The 24,164-nt window shown below is 44.1% G+C and overlaps 1 protein-coding gene across 1 annotated transcript in view; it reads right to left on the bottom strand.

Annotated features, from left to right (window-relative positions):
• Nucleotides 1-24,164, bottom strand: part of LOC135481255 (tRNA selenocysteine 1-associated protein 1-like) — a 47,414-nt gene that overhangs the window by 5,678 nt on the left and 17,572 nt on the right. Inside the window, exons 7-8 of the mRNA XM_064761100.1 lie at nucleotides 19,740-19,905; nucleotides 8,820-8,865 (exon numbers count right to left, since the gene is read on the bottom strand). Of these exons, the coding sequence (XP_064617170.1) occupies nucleotides 8,820-8,865; nucleotides 19,740-19,905 (212 nt within the window). The remainder of the gene's footprint in view (nucleotides 1-8,819; nucleotides 8,866-19,739; nucleotides 19,906-24,164) is intronic.

The raw sequence follows: 24,164 nt of genomic DNA, 5'->3' as shown, positions 1-24,164 counted from the left end.
CTGTCAGACTGGGCTGTGAGTACACACTGACTTGACTGTGCTGTGAATACACACTGACTTGACTGTACTATCAGACAGGGCTGTGAGTACAGGCTGACTTGAGTGTGCTGTCAGACTGGGCTGTGAGTACACACTGACTTGACTGTACTATCAGACAGGGCTGTGAGTACAGGCTGACTTGAGTGTGCTGTCAGACTGGGCGTGAGTACAGGCTGACTTGACCTACTACAGAAGTGAGCTGGGTCTGTGGATGAGTAGAGATAACAAAGAGCCTAAGATTTCAGCTGGAGGCAAAGATATGGTATTGTTCCCTTGACAATCAGCTGGCCCATCTATGCCCCAGGCAGCTGGCTCTCTGGTCTGGTAGCAAACTCAACACTTCAGTCCAGTCTGTGCACATTTAAATACATACAAAAATTTAAAGTAAGAGTCCAGTGACTGGATGCCAGCTGTCTGTAGCAGGAGTTTGTCGTCCTGTTTATATCTGACAAAGGCAGTTAACCTGTTGTATCTGCCCAGTGTAAGTATGGAGGATAATTCAGGCTTTTAACAGGGCTCCATTAGCAACAGGTGGAGTCAGGTCTCAAGGCTTCCAGCAGTTACATGTAGCTCATGGCACAAAGCCAGCCCCGAATGTGGTGCACACGATCTGACATGATTGACGGATTGCCTGATCTATCACTCTGTATAAGGCAGCTACATCTGATCGTTCAGTAGTTCTAGCGCTGCTACACGCCAAATAAAGCTAGAGGGGGGTGGGGGGTGGGGGGTTGGGGGCGGGCTGGAAAAAGGGGCATGGCTTGGGGAGTTTACATAATCAAGCTGTTATACTAGACTACAATCCACAGGTACCTGACAGGTGAACGATTTGAGGAGTTCACATAACCAGGCTGTTATACTAGACTACAATCCACAGATACCTGACAGGTGAACGATTTGAGGAGTTCACATTATCAGGCTGTTATACTAGACTACAATCCACAGGTACCTGACAGGTGAAAGATTTGAGGAGTTCACATTATCAGGCTGTTATACTAGACTACAATCCACAGGTACCTGACAGGTGAAAGATTTGAGGAGTTCACATTATCAGGCTGTTATACTAGACTACAATCCACAGGGACCTGACAGGAGAAAGATTTGAGGATTTCACACAATCAGGCTGTTATACTAGGCTACAATACACAGGTACCTGACAATTTGAGGAGTTCACATGACCAGGCTGTTATACTAGATTACAATCCACAGGTACCTGACAGGTGAAAGATTTGAGGAGTTCATATTATCAGGCTGTTATACTAGACTACAATCCACAGATACCTGACAGGTGAAAGATTTGAGGAGTTTACATTATCAGGTTGTTATACTAGACTACAATCCACAGGTACCTGACAGGTGAAAGATTTGAGGAGTTCACATAACCAGGCTGTTATACTAGACTACAATCCACAGATACCTGACAGGTGAAAGATTTGAGGAGTTTACATTATCGGGCTGTTATACTAGACTAGTCATCTGGAAGATAAAAGATTTGAGGAGTTCACATGACTAGTCTGCTACATAGACTACAGTCTACAGGTATCTGACACATAAAAGATTTGGGGAGTTCACATGACTAGTCGGCTACATAGACTATAGTCTACAGGTATCTGACAGATAAAAGATTTGGGGAGTTCACATGACTAGTCGGCTACATAGACTATAGTCTACAGGTATCTGACAGATAAAAGATTTGGGGAGTTCACATGACTAGTCGGCTACATAGACTATAGTCTACAGGTATCTGACAGGTAAAAGATTTGGGGAGTTCACATGACTAGTCTGCTACATAGACTATAGTCTACAGGTATCTGACACGTAAAAGATTTGGGGAGTTCACATGACTAGTCGGCTACATAGACTATAGTCTACAGGTACCTGACAGATAAAAGATTTGGGGAGTTCGCATGACTAGTCGGCTACATAGACTACAGTCTACAGGTATCTGACAGGTAAAAGATTTGGGGAGTTCACATGACTAGTCAGCTACATAGACTATAGTCTACAGGTATCTGACACATAAAAGATTTGGAGAGTTCACATGACTAGTCGGCTACATAGACTATAGTCTACAGGTATCTGACAGATAAAAGATTTGGGGAGTTCGCATGACTAGTCTGCTACATAGACTACAGTCTACAGGTACCTGACAGATAAAAGATTTGGGGAGTTCGCATGACTAGTCGGCTACATAGACAACAATCTACAGGTATCTGACAGGTAAAAGATTTGGGGAGTTCACATGACTAGTCGGCTACATAGACTATAGTCTACAGGTATCTGACACATAAAAGATTTGGGGAGTTCCCATGACTAGTCGGCTACATAGACTATAGTCTACAGGTATCTGACACATAAAAGATTTGGGGAGTTCGCATGACTAGTCGGCTACATAGACTATAGTCTACAGGTATCTGACACATAAAAGATTTGGGGAGTTCGCATGACTAGTCTGCTACATAGACTACAGTCTACAGGTACCTGACAGGTAAAAGATTTGGGGAGTTCGCATGACTAGTCGGCTACATAGACTACAGTCTACAGGTATCTGACAGGTAAAAGATTTGGGGAGTTCGCATGACCAGTCGGCTACATAGACTACAGTCTACAGGTATCTGACAGGTAAAAGATTTGGGGAGTTCGCATGACTAGTCTGCTACATAGACTACAGTCTACAGGTACCTGACAGGTAAAAGATTTGGGGAGTTCACATGACTAGTCGGCTACATAGACTACAGTCTACAGGTATCTGACCGATAAAAGATTTGGGGAGTTCGCATGACTAGTCGGCTACATAGACTACAGTCTACAGGTACCTGACACATAAAAGATTTGGGGAGTTCGCATGACTAGTCGGCTACATAGACTATAGTCTACAGGTATCTGACAGGTAAAAGATTTGGGGAGTTCACATGACTAGTCGGCTACATAGACTATAGTCTACAGGTATCTGACACATAAAAGATTTGGGGAGTTCACATGACTAGTCGGCTACATAGACTATAATCTACAGGTATCTGACACATAAAAGATTTGGGGAGTTCACATGACTAGTCTGCTACATAGACTTTAGTCAACAGGTACCTGGCAGATAAAAGATTTGGGGAGTTCACATGACTAGTCGGCTACATAGACTATAGTCTACAGGTATCTGACAGGTAAAAGATTTGGGGAGTTCACATGACTAGTCGGCTACATAGACTATAGTCTACAGGTATCTGACACATAAAAGATTTGGGGAGTTCGCATGACTAGTCGGCTACAGAGACTATAGTCTACAGGTATCTGACAGATAAAAGATTTGGGGAGTTCACATGACTAGTCGGCTACATAGACTATAGTCTACAGGTATCTTCCAGGAAAGTTATGATACACGTTAAAGTTTCTGTTGAGTGCTAATTCACCTGGTCATAAGATCTAGGGGCAATCTGGACAGGCAGGTAGCCTACGAGCATTTGTATGCAGGGAAATGTGTGTGGTTGCGGGGGTGGGGGGTGCTCATGAGGGGAGATTTAGTGGGGGCACAGCCCTGCACAATACCCAGCAAATGGCCCTTTTGGGACACAAGGAGACACAAAGAACCCTTCCATAACATCACCCTGCCCTTTGAGAGCTTCCAGCCTATTCAACCTCCACCCTACTACTGATAAAAAAAGAACATTAAGAATTGAACCATTCATACTTAGACCTTCTGTAAATAATGAAGAAAAAAAAATCTCCAGCTCAAATAGGGTCATCAAGTGCTGGAACTTTCCAAATTCAAACCTCACCTAGTGGACTGTAGGCAGTTGACTGGATAATACTGGGATGTGCTACTGTGTGACCAATGACTGACTGGATAATACTGGGATGTGCTACTGTGTGACCAATGACTGACTGGATAATACTGGGATGTGCTACTGTGACCAATGACTGATTATGCAACAGATTTGGTGATACTGGGGTGTGCTACTGTGTGATTAATGACTGATTAGGCAACTGACTGGGCGATAATGGGGTGTGCTACTGTGTGATCTTTGGCTGATTAGGCAATACTGGGGTGTGCTACCTTTGGGGTGTGATCAATAGTGGATTAGGCAATACTGGGGTGTGCTACAGTGTGATCAATGGCAGATTAGATGATACTGGGTTGTGCTACTGTGTGATCAATGGCGGATTAGGCGATATTGGGTTGTGCTACTGTGTGATCAATGGCGGATTACGTGATACTGGGTTGTGCTACTGTGTGATCAATGGCGGATTAGGTGATACTGGAGTGTGCTACTGTGTGATCAATGGAGGATTAAGCGATACTGGGTTGTGCTACTGTGTAATCAATGGCAGATTAGGTGATACTGGGGTGTGCTACTATGTGATCAATGGCGGATTAGGTGATACTGGGTTGTGCTACTGTGTAATCAATGGCAGATTAGGCAATACTGGGGTGTGCTACTGTGTCATCAATGGCTAATTAGGTGATACTGGGTTGTGCTACTGTGTGATCAACGGCAGATTAGGCAATACTGGGGTGTGCTACTGTGTGATCAATGGCAGATTAGGCGATACTTGGGTGTGCTACTGTGTGATCAATGGCAGATTAGATGACACTGGGTTGTGCTACTGTGTGATCAATGGCAGATTAGGCAATACTGGGGTGTGCTACTGTGTGATCAATGGCGGATTAGGCGATACTGGGTTGTGCTACTGTGTGATCAATGGCAGATTAGGTGATACTGGGGTGTGCTACTGTGTGATCAATGGCAGATTAGGTGATATTGGGTTGTGCTACTGTGTAATCAATGGCAGATTAGGCAATACTGGGGTGTGCTACTGTGTGATCAATGGCAGATTAGGTGATACTGGGGTGTGCTACTGTGTGATCAATGGCGGATTAAGCGATACTGGGTTGTGCTACTGTGATCAATGGCAGACTAGGTGATACTGGAGTGTGCTACTGTGTGATCAATGGCAGACTAGGTGATACTGGGGTGTGCTACTGTGTGATCAATGGCGGATTAGGTGATACTGGGGTGTGCTACTGTGTGATCAATGGCGGATTAGGCAATACTGGAGTGTGCTACTGTGTGATCAATGGCAGATTAGGTGATACTGGGGTGTGCTACTATGTGATCAATGGCGGATTAGGTGATACTGGGTTGTGCTACTGTGTGATCAATGGCAGATTAGGCAATACTGGGGTGTGCTACTGTGTGATCAATGGCAGATTAGGCGATACTGGGTTGTGCTACTGTGTGATCAATGGCAGACTAGGTGATACTGAGGTGTGCTACTGTGTGATCAATGGCAGACTAGGTGATACTGGGGTGTGCTACTGTGTGATCAATGGCGGATTAGGTGATACTGGGGTGTGCTACTGTGTGATCAATGGCGGATTAGGCAATACTGGAGTGTGCTACTGTGTGATCAATGGCAGATTAGATGATACTGGGTTGTGCTACTGTGTGATCAATGGCAGATTAGGCAATACTGGGGTGTGCTACTGTGTGATCAATGGCAGATTAGGCAATACTGGGTTGTGCTACTGTGTGATCAATGGCAGATTAGGCAATACTGGGGTGTGCTACTGTGTGATCAATGGCGGATTAGGTGATACTGGGGTGTGCTACTGTGTGATCAATGGCAGACTAGGTGATACTGGGGTGTGCTACTGTGTGATCAATGGCGGATTAGGTGATACTGGGGTGTGCTACTGTGTGATCAATGGCGGATTAGGCAATACTGGAGTGTGCTACTGTGTGATCAATGGCAGATTAGATGATACTGGGTTGTGCTACTGTGTGATCAATGGCAGATTAGGCAATACTGGGGTGTGCTACTGTGTGATCAATGGCGGATTAGGCAATTCTGGGTTGTGCAATGACGGATTAACATGTCTAATGGGGTTGGAATTTTAGGCTCAAATATGCCACAAAGGGGAAATATGCCACTGAGGTATATGTCACACAGAGGTATATGCCATACAAAGGGTAAATATGCCACAAAGGTTGAACCTTTACTCTGGTTTAATTCATCCATGGAGCAGGCTGGCTGCTATTGTATAAAATAACGATTTTCAAGTACAACATAGAACCTAGTCACCTGACAGTTTTGAGTATATTTTGTGGAGAAAATATTTAAATTGACAACAGTGAGGTGAGTCCAATGGAGCCTCTTAAATCAATGACAGAGCTGTCAGTAGGACGTGAGGAGCAGCAAATGGGGGTGCCTCTGGAGCCTCACTAGGAATAACTGACAGACTTTCTGAAAGTCTCCATTCACCATTCACTGATGTTGGAGTTGTGGGAGGCAGAAAAAGGAGGCTAGGGTTACAGTGGGCATGGGAAGGGCAGCTTCCTGTTTTACACGTACTCCTCTTTCACACATTCAACTTAGTTTTCTAAAAATGTGTATTTCTCACAACTGAAATGGCTTTGAATTTACCAACCAAAGCCACTGAAGAAGCATATTTTTACAGTAGACCCCACAGTAGATTTAGACCTCTCTGTCCACCCCTCAGTAAGTAAGACATTAATGACACACAGATATGGTTTGCCCTGGAGTACAGTCTATCACCCCAGCTTTGCCTGCGCTCTTGTTAACCTGTGTAGATAAATTTTATAGGTGGAAGTCCACACAAGGTAGTACCTGTACTGTGACATACACACTCATACAACCCTCATCTAGTACTGAGAAAAACGCTGTATGAAGAGTAAATGGGCTTATACTTTATAACCTGTCCTACTATTAGAAAATAATGACATCCCAAGCCTCCACAATGAAGTTCACCCATATCAATGACAGCAAACAGAAAGTTGAATTCACAGAAATGGGTGATACCACTATTACAAATGGGGAGGGGTGACAGGGGGAACCTTCACAGTTAATTAATCACAGATCACAGCCCATACTATCTTGTACAAGGGGCAGTTCAAATGTGGCACAGTATTTTGTACAAAATCTAATTAATACTTGAACGTTACAAATAAAATCAGTTTACCTTTTCATTTTGATAAGTTCTGTACTGGACTAAGGATGCAATAATTCAGCAGTTTTACCCTTTTCATCATTTCATGTGAAACGCACAAAAAAAGCAAAATTTAAATTGAAAATACAAAAATCCTGCCTATTACAAACTTTTACAAAAACTTACAAACAGCTTTGGAATATATGATAAATGAAGTTTCCTTAATATATATTTCCTATGTCAAATTCATATATGTGTCTAACAACAAAGTCACGAAGCTCTTACTTATTTATTTATTTGTTTTATTTCACTGGTGTTTTATGCTGTAATCAAAAATATTTCACTTATACAATGACAGCCAGCATTATGATGGCAGGAAACCAGGCAGAGCACAAGGGGAAACCCACGACCGTCTGCAGATTGCTGACAGACCTTCCCACTTATGGAAGCAGCTCTGAACAGTTTTATAACACACTTAAACATGACAAAATATAATTCCATGGGAAAGGGACATAGGAAATCACCAGAGACTAAGTATCTGGGTGGTAAATAAGGTTTACAACAGCCAGATCCTTCCTCACCTGACACTTGTAACATCTGTGGTATTTACTACAAAAGCTGGTCACATTTTCTCTCTAAATCCAATTTCCACATTGATAACCTGAAGAGTAATCACATGGCTCTCCTTGTATTGTATTCCTCTATTCTACCAGGTAATTTGACAACATCTTGGAGCACTACCGCATATGGTCAGTTGCCTTCTGTAACACCTGGGAATGATGCTAGTCACATCTGTGCCACTGTCAGGGTGCCATGGGTAACATTGGGAGGCGGAGAGAAGATCTCATTAGGTAATGGACCCTGTCTACAACAGCTTGTGGGTCCAGCTACAATGTGGGCTTAGTGACATCTTGATACAGAGTCTGCTGTAACACCTGGGAATGAAGCTTGTCCTGCCCATGACACTGTCAGGGTGCCATGGGTAACATGGGGAGGCAGAGAGAAGAGCTGCTTAGGTAATGTGCCCTGTCTACAACAGCTTGTGGGTCCAGCTATAATGTGGGCTTAGTGACATCTTGATACACAGTCTGCTGTAAGATGTGGTTGATCATAGGATGGATGTCAGAGGGTTCTGAAGAAGGGATATTGGTCCAGAGTTATATAATCCCCTCCACAAGTAATTGTGATGTAGAGATGATCTTGCTGTTTTGTCACTTTTCTAGTATTATGAGTGCAATTCCTCTCTGTCTACCTGTGCCCAATGAAAATCTTTACATGTGTTTCTTGGACAGTATTGACAAACAAGAATGTCATTGCTTTGTGCAAGGCTGTGTTTGGGTTACTTTACATATGAAAATTATTCTGTCTTGGAAAGTTTCCTGAGCAAACAACACACATATCTGTCTCTCATATTCATTTTTTTTCTTGTTTACTTTATACAAATGCACAAGATGTACTAGGCCCTGAAAACAAACTGTTCACGAACATGTACTATTGTACACATTGCCACTGCCATGACCAAGTCCACAATCTGGGAGTTTACAATGTGAGGTGACGTCCAGAAACCTTCCACCTACTGTAAGATAGTCCTCATTAAACAGCCAAAAAACCCCCTTGTTCTACTGACCTGGCCTTTCTACACCACCTCTGATCCACAAGGCTGACCTCTGACCCCTGTGTAAACACTTCCAGCCCTCCAGACAGGCACTACACACACAACACCTGTCTTCTCTAGGTGAAAGCTCTATCTATTTATCTATTTCTAAATTTGTTTGACAACACAAGTTGTGCACAGGTAAAACAGAGCAGCACAGGTGAATGAGGGACGGCTACTTACCTTCCAGGGATTCCAGTTCATCCTCTCCTTGGACATCGTAATAACTCTGAAATTGGAAAAGAAAAAAAGAAACAATGAAAACATGAAATGAAAGCCTTGTAAGCTAAAATTAACACATGCGTATTTCTGCTGAACATGCATGCACTAACTGCTACATGAGTGAGTGCGTGCTTGGACGAGTCATGAGTGAGTGAGTGCTTGGACGAGTCATGAGTGAGTGCTTGGACAAGTCATGGGTGAGTGAGTGCTTGGATGAGTCACAAGTGAGTGAGTGCTTGGGCGAGTCATGAGTGAGTGAGTGCTTGGACGAGTCAGGGGTGAGTGAGTGCTTGAATGAGTCATGAGTGAGTGCTTGGATGAGTCATGAGTGAGTGAGTTCTTGGACGAGTCACAAGTGAGTGAGTGCTTGGGCGAGTCATGAGTGAGTGAGTGCTTGGACGAGTCAGGGGTGAGTGAGTGCTTGAATGAGTCATGAGTGAGTGCTTGGATGAGTCATGGGTGAGTGAGTGCTTGGACGAGTCACAAGTGAGTGAGTGCTTGGGCGAGTCATGAGTGAGTGAGTGCTTGGACGAGTCACGAGTGAGTGAGTGCTTGGACGAGTCATGAGTGAGTGCTTGGATGAGTCATGAGTGAGTGAGTTCTTGGACGAGTCACAAGTGAGTGAGTGCTTGGACGAGTCACGAGTGAGTGAGTGCTTGGATGAGTCATGAGTGAGTGAGTGCTTGGACGAATCATGAGTGAGTGCTTGGGGGAGTTATGAGTGAGTGAGTGCTTGGACGAGTCATGAGTGAGTGAGTGCTTTGACGAGTCATCAAGACCTGTTGCTGACATCAAAGCCATTTCTGCCCTGCTACGAGTCATCAGGGCCTGTTGCTGACATCATTTACATATATACTGTCCATTTACATATACAAATAATAAATGTTCAGACTTCAGCGGTCTATGAGAAATGAGAAGATATATCAATAATACAGCCTCAGCACCATGGACAGCACATTGCTGGCTTATAATACCCAGGCCACTGACTTGTTCAGCTGACCACACATGTATGTGTATGTGTTCTCTGGAGATATAATACAGCCTCAGCACTATGGACAGCACATTGCTGGCTTATAATACCCAGGCCAGGGAGTTGTTCAGCTGACCACACATGTTTGTGTATGTGTCCTCTGGAGATATAATACAGCCTCAGCACTATGGCTAATAATACCCAGGCCAGAGAGTTGTTCAGCTGGCCACACATGTATGTGTATGTGTCCTCTGGAGATATAATACAGTCTCAGCACAATGGCTAATAATACCCAGGCCAGAGAGTTGTTCAGCTGGCCACACATGTATGTGTCCTCTGGAGATATAAAACAGCCTCGGCACAATGGCTAATAATACCCAGGTCACTGACTTGTTCAGCTGACCACACATGTATGTGTATGTGTTCTCTGGAGATATAATACAGCCTCAGCGCCATGGCTAATAATACCCAGGCCAGAGAGTTGTTCAGCTGACCACACATGTATGTGTATGTGTTCTCTGGAGATATAATACAGCCTCAGCACTATGGACAGCACATTGCTGGCTTATAATACCCAGGCCAGGGAGTTGTTCAGCTGACCACACATGTTTGTGTATGTGTTTCTCTGGAGATATAATACAGCCTCAGCACAATGGCTAATAATACCCAGGCCAGAGAGTTGTTCAGCTGACCACAAAAGTATGTGTATGTGTCCTCTGGAGATATAATACAGCCTCAGCGCCATGGCTAATAATACCCAGGCCAGAGAGTTGTTCAGCTGACCACACATGTTTGTGTATGTGTCCTCTGGAGATATAATACAGTCTCAGCACAATGGCTAATAATACCCAGGCCAGAGAGTTGTTCAGCTGACCACACATGTATGTGTATGTGTTCTCTGGAGATATAATACAGCCTCAGCACCATGGACAGCACATTGCTGGCTTATAATACCCAGGCCAGAGACTTATTCAGCTGACCACACATGTATGTGTATGTGTCCTCTGGAGATATAATACAGCCTCAGCACAATGGCTAATAATACCCAGGCCAGAGAGTTGTTCAGCTGACCACACATGTATGTGTCCTCTGGAGATATAAAACAGCCTCGGCACAATGGCTAATAATACCCAGGCCAGAGTTGTTCAGCTGACCACACATGTATGTGTATGTGTTCTCTGGAGATATAATACAGCCTCGGCACAATGGCTAATAATACCCAGGCCAGAGAGTTGTTCAGCTGACCACACATGTATGTGTATGTGTCCTCTGGAGATATAATACAGCCTCAGCGCCATGGCTAATAATACCCAGGCCAGAGAGTTGTTCAGCTGACCACACATGTATGTGTATGTGTCCTCTGGAGATATAATACAGCCTCAGCACCATGGACAGCACATTGCTGGCTTATAATACCCAGGTCACAGAGTTGTTCAGCTGACCACACATGTATGTGTATGTGTCCTCTGGAGATATAATACAGTCTCAGCACCATGGACAGCACATTGCTGGCTTATAATACCCAGGCCAGAGAGTTGTTCAGCTGACCACACATGTATGTGTATGTGTCCTCTGGAGATATAATACAGTCTCAGCACAATGGTTAATAATACCCAGGCCAGAGAGTTGTTCAGCTGGCCACACATGTATGTGTATGTGTCCTCTGGAGATATAATACAGCCTCAGCACAATGGCTAATAATACCCAGGCCAGAGAGTTGTTCAGCTGACCACACATGTATGTGTATGTGTTCTCTGGAGATATAATACAGCCTCAGCACAATGGCTAATAATACCCAGGCCAGAGAGTTGTTCAGCTGACCACACATGTATGTGTATGTGTTCTCTGGAGATATAATACAGCCTCAGCACTATGGACAGCACATTGCTGGCTTATAATACCCAGGCCAGGGAGTTGTTCAGCTGGCCACACATGTATGTGTATGTGTCCTCTGGAGATATAATACAGTCTCAGCACAATGGCTAATAATACCCAGGCCAGAGAGTTGTTCAGCTGACCACACATGTATGTGTCCTCTGGAGATATAAAACAGCCTCAGCACAATGGCTAATAATACCCAGGCCAGAGAGTTGTTCAGCTGACCACACATGTATGTGTCCTCTGGAGATATAAAACAGCCTCGGCACAATGGCTAATAATACCCAGGCCAGAGTTGTTCAGCTGACAACACATGTATGTGTCCTCTGGAGATATAATACAGTCTCAGCACAATGGCTAATAATACCCAGGCCAGAGAGTTGTTCAGCTGACCACACATGTATGTGTATGTGTCCTCTGGAGATATAATACAGTCTCAGCACAATGGCTAATAATACCCAGGCCAGAGAGTTGTTCAGCTGACCACACATGTATGTGTATGTGTTCTCTGGAGATATAATACAGCCTCAGCACAATGGCTAATAATACCCAGGCCAGAGAGTTGTTCAGCTGACCACACATGTATGTGTCCTCTGGAGATATAATACAGTCTCAGCACAATGGCTAATAATACCCAGGCCAGAGAGTTGTTCAGCTGACCACACATGTATGTGTCCTCTGGAGATATAATACAGCCTCGGCACAATGGCTAATAATACCCAGGTCACAGAGTTGTTCAGCTGACCACACATGTATGTGTATGTGTCCTCTGGAGATATAATACAGCCTCGGCACAATGGCTAATATACCCAGGCCAGAGAGTTGTTCAGCTGACCACACATGTATGTGTCCTCTGGAGATATAATACAGCTTCAGCATAATGGCCAATAATACCCAGGTCACAGAGTTGTTCAGCTGACCACACATGTATGTGTATGTGTCCTCTGGAGATATAATACAGCCTCAGCACAATGGCTAATAATACCCAGGTCACAGAGTTGTTCAGCTTAAGACACATGTATGTGTACATGTATGTATCAACTGGAGATAGGTATAATAGTCTACAAAGACAAAACAGTGTGAATTTCATACACTACTTATGTCATTTGAAACCATCTGAAAAATGTGATGGTAAGACTGTAAAGTAAAACTCAAAATGATACATCCTAGCATTTTCACCCAAGGACATAAAGTGTGCTCATAATTGTGACAATATGTGGACAAGATATCCTGACTATAGGATGCAGGTACAAATGCTGTTCATCAAGCTTTCTGACTAACTTGATCTTTTCTTGAAATATCAGAGGCATGTGCTTACACATTTCGCAACCTGATGACGTCTTACTAAAATGATGTAAGATAATGATATGCTACCTTCCTCATCGATTCCCAGTGAACTGAACAAATTATTAGCCATATTGTTTGTCCTCAGAATGTGTTTTTTTTGTCTTCACACACACCGTGCATGTACATGCCTTACAGAGATAACGTTAGACAGTCCAGTGATCAGTACATGTTGTGGCATGAGCTTGTACTGTATCCATGGTCTCCGCTCTGCTATTCACCACAAAATAATGGTAAATATTACATGGACGATGATCAGGTATCCTGGAAGGAGGACTAGACTATCTGTTACAGGACAAGACTGGGCAGTGCTACCCCTCTATACCATGTCTGTACAGGTACTTGTCTACACAGGTATGTCCCGGCTATTTCAGAGAAATGTAAGTTGTGCAGTGCAGTGCGTTGCAGGAGAGAGGCTCCCATATCTAGGTCACCAGGGGTCAGGTCAATCCAACCTTTTCTACCCCCAATCTTAAGTCTGCCATCACAACACTCCATAGCCACATGTCTTTACAGGACTGGAGAGGTCCAGACATGCTAATATCCATCAGTTATCTTAACATGTGCAGAAATGGGCTACAACTCTGCCACTAAAACAAGTTCATTTTCAAGGTACATGTACTTTTATTCATGCAAATGGTGTTTAACAGCTTTGTATCAACAATGAAAATGTTCACAAATCCTGCAGCATGGAAAATAAACTTCTCTGGACACTGTAATGATTTCAAGGCTTCACAAAGGTATAATTTTATATTCAAACAAAAAAATGTCCTCAGGATATGATGGAATAAACATTTTCCAGACATGCAAAAAGGTTGAAGAATGACAGTGTACACAACTGCACATGCACACACAGCTGCACAGTTAAACATGCAGTAAAACAGTAAGGTACGTGTAAGCAGGGATTTAATCTGTGTTTTATTTCTTTGTCCACCTAATGAGCAGTTGCATCATTGATTACCTAGACACCTGAGGTGAAGATGTCTCTCACCTGTTGAGGAGACTCACAGGTAAGTTCACTCCGCAGTCAACACCTGGTCATCCCAGATTTATGCACTATGTAAATACAACAGAGCTGGCACCATGTAGCCTAAGCCTCAGAATGAGGATATTAAAGCCTTCCACTCAAGCAAGGCCATTAATTATGCTGCACACAGTCCCAATGTGCAGCCCTATCAGCTTACCATCAATACAATGCTGTTTTCCAGACAAGTATGAGTGTAAATCAGGCTGTACGTACGTACGTGCTATATCTATGTCGTCCTTAATTCGCAATCAATACAGATAGACAAGAGATGGAGAATTTAATACAAGTTGCAACTGTCAACTTTTCAACATACAAGCATGGGTATGTTGGCTCTACCTGCAGATTACGTCTATGTAAATCTGCGTATCTTACCCTGAGGATGTTACGTTGTGCATGTTAGGCTGAGGATGTTATACGCTGTGTATGTTAGGCTGAGGATGTTACGCTGTGTATGTCATGCTGCGCATGTTACACTGTATATGTTACGCTGTGTATGTCATGCTGCGCATGTTACACTGTATATGTTACGCTGTAATGTTATGCTGAGTGTGTTACTCTTCAAGCAGTGTATAGTTCTTCAATGAATTTGAAATTTGGAACAATGTAAAAAATTCCTCCCAACAGATGCTTTCAAAAAAAAAAATAAAATAAAAGAAATAATCCACATGCTTTGGTTTTATCCACCAATTTAGATAATCTATGGAACAAATCTCAGACATGCCTTAGACTTAGACCACTGAAAAAATAATGATGCTCTCACTGAAGTCCAAAACCAAGAGACATCAAAGTGTCAAACAAGCTGGCTTACTTGTCCTATGTGAAATAGATGGATATTTATTAGACTGAACTTGTGGCTGGTCTAAAACTGGGCAAAGGTATACTACAAACTGTAGAGATTGTGTTTTAAGGTAAAGACTAGAGTTTGTGAGTAATCCAAACTGACAAACTGGGATACATGTATGACACAGTGCTTGGATCTGTCTTCAGATCCAACAACACTGACTCCACTCCTAACCATCATTAACACATATCCCCCTGGATACTTTGACAGTCCCATAACACTGACTCTACTCCTGGCTGAGATTAACACATATCCCCATGGATACTTTGACAGTCCCGCAAAACTGACTCCACTCCTAGTTGACATAAACACGTATCCCCCTGGATACTTTGACAGTCCCACATCACTGACTCCAAAGCTATCTGAGATAAACACATATCCCCCTGGATACTTTGACAGTCCCACAACACTGACTCCACCGCTATCTGTGATTGACACCTATCTCCATGGATACTCTGACAGTCCTACAACACTGACTCCACTGCTATCTGAGATAGACACATATCCCCCTGGATACTTCGACAGTCCCACAACAATGACTCCACTGCTATCTGTGATTGACACCTATCTCCCTGGATACTTTGACAGAAAAGGTTGATGGACATATGTTACTTTGCCAAAAAAATCAATAAATACTATTTTTATTCAAAGTATTATGCAGGGAGTGGGGATCAATATTAATCACACAAAAAAACGTCTTAAGACTATGTTATCACACTAATGCCCTCTGATTCCTGGGACTGACAATCCCCCCCCCCCCCCCCCCCCCCACTAACCACATCCTGCCTTCTGCTCATTTCTCCTGTACACTCCTCAGCCAGAAAAGAGTTGACCTCCATTCCTTAACACTCTGACAACTAAGCTCCACAGGGTCCAGTATTCTCACACCACTTCACACTGCCACTGCAGCGCACTGAATTTATGAGGCTAAACTTTACTTGAGTTTAAATTTCACCAACATAGTCAGAGCTTGAAACTCTGAACTGATACCCTAATCTATATCAACAAAGGTCAAAGGTGACCGTAGATTAAACCTATCCTAAAGCAAGTGTTATCTTCGGTAAGCACACTACCTTTGTTCAAGGGGATCTAATGTCAAACATATCAGTATTTCACCACAAAAAAATTATTAACTATATATATATTTTAATACTGACAGGTATGCCTTCTACGAAGAAAAACATCTGGACAACATGTATATTCTACCAATGCTTTGAACATTTACCAATCCAAATAAACAGAACTGGGAAAATATTAAAAAAAAATAACAGAACAAAAATGTCAAACTTATACAACAGACAGAATTTCAATTCTTTCTACATTTTTGTGCTTTACAGGCCCTCAAGTCGGTTGGCTAACGCTGTGTTCTGGTGACAATCAGCCAACGCAATGTTCTGGTGACAATCAGCCAACGCAGTGTTCTGCTGACGATCAGCCATTGACCAATGACATCACAAGGTGTAATCCATCTCGTCAGTTAGGCTGCAGCTTTCAGTTAGGAGGTTTATCAGGGAACTAGTGAAGGGTGCTATTTTACTCAGGGCTTCTCTACCCATAAACCTTGCAGCTGTCATTTACTAGAGAAAGTCCTGATTAATAAACAAAAAGTTTGGATACTACAGTGTATTAAGATGCCCAACAGTGGTTAAATACTGTTTTGGTTTCAGTCACCAAACATAAGTTACATGTTCTCAAAATCCTTGTAGTTGGTATCTAAAACTTAAAATTATTCATTGTTTCCACTGGTCTCTATATATACCAACATAAAACAATATAGGGAAATGCATTTGTTGTGAAGCACATCTGGATAAGCCACAGAGTTTGTGAGCTCACTTGTCACAAGTTTAGTCCTGTTAGTAGGGAGATGTGTGGTTGTGTGTCTCTGTTTGTGTCATGGTCCGGGCAGATGTTGTGTGCCCGGCTGAGTCTCAGGAGTGGTCTGGCTCAATCACCAGATGGTCAGCCCAGCCCAGCCTGGGGGAAGGCCAGAGGACAAGGCCAGTCCAGACACTGGTCAGCTGCTTGACCCACTAGTCATTCAAAGCCACTACTCTGTTTACTCCTGCACTCTCAAGGTAAACACACAGCCTGAACTCCTGCCCTCCTTAGGTCAGTCAGTCCATGTTTGGTCTGCAGGGCACTCCCACAGCACAAGGGAGAAAACCCTGCTGCACATGTCCTATTCACACACTCAGTTGTATGAACCCCTCTGCCTTCACAAGGATGGAGTGGGGAAGATGGTGTTTCTGAGAGACCAACAGGTGCTGATGTCCCTGAGATCTGCTGGCCTACAAAACCTATAGTTCTGCACAGTCAACCTTCTGGGAACATAAATGACAGGTTTACATCATTACAGCATAACGACCACACAGAGACAAATCATTACAGTCTCTCTCCAAGAGGCCACCAGATGTTTTACCTGTCCATCGGACTGCAGACATCCCATTAAGAAATACTATCTGTTGCTAGCATTTGTAGCAATAGTTTGCATCCACAGCACTCCTCAGTGCAATCCCCTTTTACATATATATTTGTTAATTATCATTTAAAAATGTACATTAAATAGCTGCAAACTATCATCACCAGTAGACTATATTTATCTTCTCAGAAAAGTGTTAATTAAATAGATGCTACCTAACACAGCCAGGGTAAGTATTCCCTACAACACAATCTAGATGCTAACTAGCACAGCCAGGATAAGTATTCCCTACAACACAATATGGATGCTAACTAGCACAGCCAGGATAAGTATTCCCTACAACACAATCTAGATGCTAACTAACATAGCCAGGGAAAGTATTCCCTACAACACAATCTAGATGCTAACTAGCACAGCCAGGATAAGTATTCCCTACAACACAATCTAGATGCTAACTAACACAGCCAGGATAAGTATTCCCTACAACACAATCTAGATGCTAACTAGCACAGCCAGGATAAGTATTCCCTACAACACAATCTAGATGCTAACTAGCACAGCCAGGGTAAGTATTCCCTACAACACAATCTAGATGCTAACTAGCACAGCCAGGGTAAGTATTCCCTACAACACAATCTAGATGCTAACTAGCACAGCCAGGGTAAGTATTCCCTACAACACAATCTAGATGCTAACTAACACAGCCAGGGTAAGTATTCCCTACAACACAATCTAGATGCTAACTAGCACAGCCAGGATAAGTATTCCCTACAGCACAATATATTTGTTAATTAGCAATTTCAAAGTATTGTCTACATAGATGCTATCTATCACTGCTCAGATCATGTTATCTTTACAGCACAATATATTTGCTAATTAGCAATTTAAAACTAGTTCATTCAGATTAGTTTTCAGGCATATTTATAATGTAATGGACTGATTTCTAAACTGTGTACACTGATATTTCTAATAGTAAGTGAGACCTACTTACTAGTACCATAACTCTGCATTCTACAATTTATAGCATAATACACAGATTGGTTTTCTAGGAAAAGCACTCTAGGACCTCAAATCTGTTACAAGAGCAGCACTCTCCAAAGAGTGCCCTTAATCTGTCACGTTATACTATTACACAGCCCTCTCCAAGGAGTGCCCGCAATCGGTCACATGTTATACTTGTACGCAGCACTCTCCAAAGAGTGCCCTCAATCTGTCACATTATACTTGTATCCAGCACTCTCCAAGAGTGCCCTCAATCTGTCACATGTTATACTTGTATCCAGTGCTCTCCAAAAAGTGCCCTCAATCTGTCACATTATAATTGTATCCAGCACTCCACAGGAGTGCCCTCAATCTGTCACATTATAATTGTATCCAGCACTCTCCAAAGAGTGGCCTCAATCTGTCACATTATAATTGTATCCAGCACTCTCCAAGAGTGCCCTCAATCTGTCACATTATAATTGTATCCAGCACTCTCCAAAGAGTGGCCTCAATCTGTCACATTATAATTGTATCCAGCACTCTACAGGAGTGCCCTCAATCTGTCACATTATAATTGTATCCAGCACTCTCCAAAGAGTGGCCTCAATCTGTCACATTATAATTGTATCCAGCACTCTCCAAAGAGTGGCCTCAATCTGTCCTGTGAGGGTAAGGGTACTGGTAGTACTGGTCAGGAGCTGTAGTAACTGACATCACCACACAAACTGGCCTTACCTGTGTCTGTCCTGTGTAGTCAGTGTGAGGGTAAGGGTGCTGGTAGTACTGGTCAGGAGCTGTAGTCACTGACAACATCACCACACAAACTGGCCTTACCTACAGGTGTCTGTCCTGTGTAGTCACTGTGGGGGTAAGGGTACTGGTAGTACTGGTCAGGAGCTGTAGTCACTGACATCACACAAACTGGCCTTACCTGTGTCTGTCCTGTGTAGTCAGTGTGAGCGTAAGGGTACTGGTAGCCTGGTCAGGAGTTGTAGTCAATGACAACATCACCACACAAATTGGCCTTACCCGTGTCTGTCATGTGTAGTCAGTGTGACGGTAAGGGTACTGGTAGTAAAGGTCAGGAGCTGTAGTCACTGACAACATCACCACACAAACTGGCCATACCTGTGTCTGTCCTGTGTAGTCAGTGTAGGGGTATGTGTACTGGTAGTACTGGTCAGGAACTGTAGTCACTGACATCACCACACAAACTGGCCTTACCTAGAGGTGTCTGTCCTGTGTAGTCAGTGTGAGGGTAAGGGTACTGGTAGCCTGGTCAGGAACTGTAGTCGCTGACATCACCACACAAACTGGCCTTACCTGTGTCTGTCCTGTGTAGTCAGTGTAGGGTATGGGTACTGGTAGCCTGGTGAGGTGCTGTAGTCCACTGACATCACCACACAAACTGGCCTTACCTGTGTCTGTCCTGTGTAGTCAGTGTGGGGGTAAGGGTACTGGTAGTACTGGTCAGAGTAGTTGGTCCAAGAGCCATAGTAACTGTTGTAAGGAGGGTAATGCTGGGAGTAATGGCTGTAGTAAGGGTCACGATACGAAGTCCCAGGAACCTCTACAGGCGTGCGACTGAAAACACAAGAAAGAGAGAGTCTTACAACACAGATTAAAGGCAACAAAACTGTTCTAATTACATGCCAAATAACAAGGTATAGTTATGCCAAATAGGTATAACCAGATAATGTATAGTACTGGATGACACAGCCTACATATTTTGGATAACTGCTTTCTTACATGAGACAGGAATTATGTTGTGATTTCCTTTGTCATTTTGGACAAAGCAAACACCCATGACATGGTTTGTAATTTTGCACACCAGGTATGTTTGTTTATCTTATGATGTAATTTGAGCATAGCTCCTTTATTAGTACTTTCAAAACCTTGAACAGGTTTGTACAAGGCAGCCAAACAAACCACTCTGAGGTGTAATAATGGTTTGCACTGAGCTTTTCTGGGAAAAATGGTAGAGTAAACATACTTTATTTATTTTGTAAATCTACTCTGAGAAATTGATTGCACATTTCAGGTGAAAGTGAAGTTCAACAGGCTATTAATGCTAAATGATTTAAGGTAAATTCACAAAAAGTGTCTGAAAAATGTACCATATGGAAAAGACTCCCCACTCAGTCACAGCAGGCTGGCATCAGATATGACGCCCCGCTCAGTCACAGCAGACTAGCATCAGACATGATGCCCCGCTCAGTCACAGCAGGCAGGCATCAGACATGACGCACAGCTCAGTCACAGCAGACTGGCATCAGACAGGGTGTCATGCTCAGTCACAACTGGCTGGCATCAGAAATGATGCCCCGCTCAGTCACAGCAGGCTGGCATCAGACAGGGCATCATGCTCAGTCACAACTGGCTGGCATCAGACAGGGCATCATGCTCAGTCACAACTGGCTGGCATCAGACATGATGCCCCGCTCAGTCACAGCAGGCTGGCATCAGACATGATGCCCCGCTCAGTCACAGCAGGCTGGCATCAGACATGATGACCCGCTCAGTCACAGCAGGCAGGCATCAGACATGATGCCCTGCTCAGTCACAGCAGACTGGCATCAGACAGGGCGTCATGCTCAGTCACAACTGGCTGGCATCAGACATGATGCCCCGCTCAGTCGCAGCAGGCAGGCATCAGACATGACGCCCAGCTCAGTCATAGCAGACTGGCATCAGACAGGGCGTCATGCTCAGTTACTACTGGCTGGCATCAGACATGATGCCCTGCTCAGTCACAGCAGGCTGGCATCAGACATGATGCCCCGCTCAGTCACAGCAGGCAGGCATCAGACATGATGCCCCACTCAGTCACAGCAGACTGGCATCAGACAGGGCGTCATGCTCAGTCACAACTGGCTGGCATCAGACATGATGCTCCGCTCAGTCACAACTGGCTGGCATCAGAAATGATGCCTCCGCTCAGTCACAGCAGGCTGGCATCAGACATGATGCCCCGCTCAGCCACAGCAGGCAGGCATCAGACATGATGCCCCGCTCAGTCACAGCAGGCAGGCATCAGACAAGATGCCCCGTTCAGTCACAGCAGACTGGCATCAGACATGATGCCTCGCTCAGTCACAGCAGACTGGCATCAGACATGATGCCTCGCTCAGTCACAGCAGACTGGCATCAGACATGATGCCCCACTCAGTCACAGCAGGCTGGCATCAGAAATGATGCCCCGCTCAGTCGCAGCAGGCTGGCATCAGACATGACACCCCGCTCAGTCACAGCAGACTGGCATCAGACATGACACCATTCTCAGTCACAGCTGGCTGGCATCAGACAGGATGCCATGCTCAGTCACAACTGGTTGGCATCAGATATGATGCCCCGCTCAGTCACAGCAGGCAGGCATCAAACATGATGCCCCGCTCAGTCACAGCAGGCAGGCATCAGAAATGATGCCCCGCTCAGTCGCAGCAGGCTGGCATCAGACATGACACCCCGCTCAGTCACAGCAGACTGGCATCAGACATGACACCATTCTCAGTCACAGCTGGCTGGCATTAGACATGATGCCCCGCTCAGTCGCAGTAGGCTGGCATCAGACATGACGCCCCACTCAATCACAGCAGACTGGCATCAACCATGACACCATTCTCAGTCACAGCAGGCTGGCATTAGACATGATGCCCTGCTCAGTCGCAGCAGGCTGGCATCAGACATGGCGCCATGCTCAGTCACAGCAGACTAGCATCAGACAGGATGCCCCGCTCAGTCACAGCAGGCTGGCATCAGACATGACACCCTGCTCAGTCACAGCAGACTGGGATCAGACATGGCGCCCTGCTCGGTCACAGCAGGCTGGCATCAGACATGATGCCCCGTTCAGTCACGGCAGACTAGCATCAGACACGATGCCCCTCTCAGTCACAGCAGGCTGGCATCAGACATGACGCCCTGCTCAGTCACAGCAGACTGGCATCAGACATGGCGCCCTGCTCAGTCACAGCAGGCTGGCATCAGACATGATGCCCCGTTCAGTCATAGCAGACTAGCATCAGACAGGATGCCCCGCTCAGTCACAGCAGGCTGGCATCAGACATGACACCAAGCACAGTAACAGCCTGCAGATGGTCATGTGTTCCCCCTTGTCTCTGTCTGGTTTCCTTGCACCAAGAAGACCGCCGTTGAAGTGAAAATATTCTTCAGTACAGCATAAAACTCCATAAAACATGAAATAAATAAATTAAAATAAGCTATTTGTTTGCATGTATTAATACTCAATGTAACAATGATATTCAGTTTTTAAAGGAAAGAATATGAAACATGAATTAGTTTGGCATGGTCTTCCACATAAAACTGACCTTGCCTAATTGTTGTCAACTTGCAAACTTCTGCACTGGCGTTATCCATAGATACATGTACATGTAGCTGGACATCAACAACTTTCAGTCCACAACAACCTTCAAACTTGTTCTTAGGTTGACAGACTGACTGGTGCTTAATGCAGTGCAGGTAAACCTCCGGACTTAACAGTCAAGGTGGAAGCATAAGGTTTTGAACATGTGATCTCCTTGATCAAAGGCCTAATAGTTGTGGTTGGTCAGTGCTTTAACCACCTGAGGCTGTGGGGCCTTAGAAACTTTCTCAATACATGCACTCAAATGCTTTAACACCACATCCAATCCAAAACAGCTTATTACATTCACATCTTACAGTGCATAAAGCACAACCACTTGCTGGTGGACAGAGCACAGAAAATCAATAAAAGCTGAAATGAACTTCCCCCCACAACATAATCCCTCCCCAAAACACAATCTCTCCTCTACAACACAATCCCTCCCCCACAACATAATCCCTCCCCCACAACACAATCCCTCCCATAAAACACAATCCCTCGCCCACAACATAATCCCTCCCCCACAACATAATCCCTCCCCCACAACATAATCCTTCCCCCACAACATAATCCCTCCTCCACAACACAATCCTTCCCTCACAACATAATCCTTCCCCCACAACATAATCCGTCCCCCACAACACAATCCCTCCCCCACAACATAAACCTTCCCAAACACAACACAATCCCTCCCCCCACAACACAATCCTTCCCCCACAACATAATCCCTCCCCCACAACATAATCCTTCCCCCATGACATAATCCTTCCCCCACAACATAATCCCTCCCCTACAACACAATCCCTCCTCCACAACATAATCCCTCCCCCATACCTTGTAGTGAGAGCCTTTTAGTATTCGTGTGTCAGTACATGTATTTACAGTGTGAGTTCCCTTTATTTATGTATTTGATAGTATTTTACACAGTACTCAAAAATATTTCGCTTAAACGATGACAGCCAGCATAATGGCAGGAGAACCTTTTAGTATCAGTAACCAACAATGTGATCTGAACCATGATAACTGTGTTTCTATGGATACCAGCTAGTCAATTACACACTAGGGGAAATATCTTCATAATTTACAGTGAAAATGCTAGCCAATATCAGTTAATGACTGAACTGACATGCGCCTGAATTTAATAACCAGATATTATCTGTCTCCTACATTCACAAATGTATGCAGAGGTAGAATGTAGAATGTAGCAGCCTTCCTTCTTCTTTCACCAAGGAATTTAACTGTATAAGCACAATGTATATAAAAAAAAACCTTAAGTCCTACTCCAGCAAATTTACATTAAAAAAAATGAAAGTGACATTTAACGTGAATTTATTTAGATGTTGTTCTGACTGACTGCTTAGTCAGTTTGTGGCTTTACACTAAAACCAGTTTGCCCTCTGTAATTTCTGCAGATAGTCGTAAATGACGTAGCAAGTAGCCATCTGCAGGCATTAGGTTCACTGTAAACAGCGCAGACAAA

This window comes from Liolophura sinensis, unplaced genomic scaffold (genome assembly GCF_032854445.1).
Source record: "Liolophura sinensis isolate JHLJ2023 unplaced genomic scaffold, CUHK_Ljap_v2 scaffold_14, whole genome shotgun sequence".
In the NCBI taxonomy this organism is placed as follows: Eukaryota; Metazoa; Mollusca; class Polyplacophora; order Chitonida; family Chitonidae; genus Liolophura; species Liolophura sinensis.
This window is presented reverse-complemented; position numbering and strand designations above follow the sequence as displayed.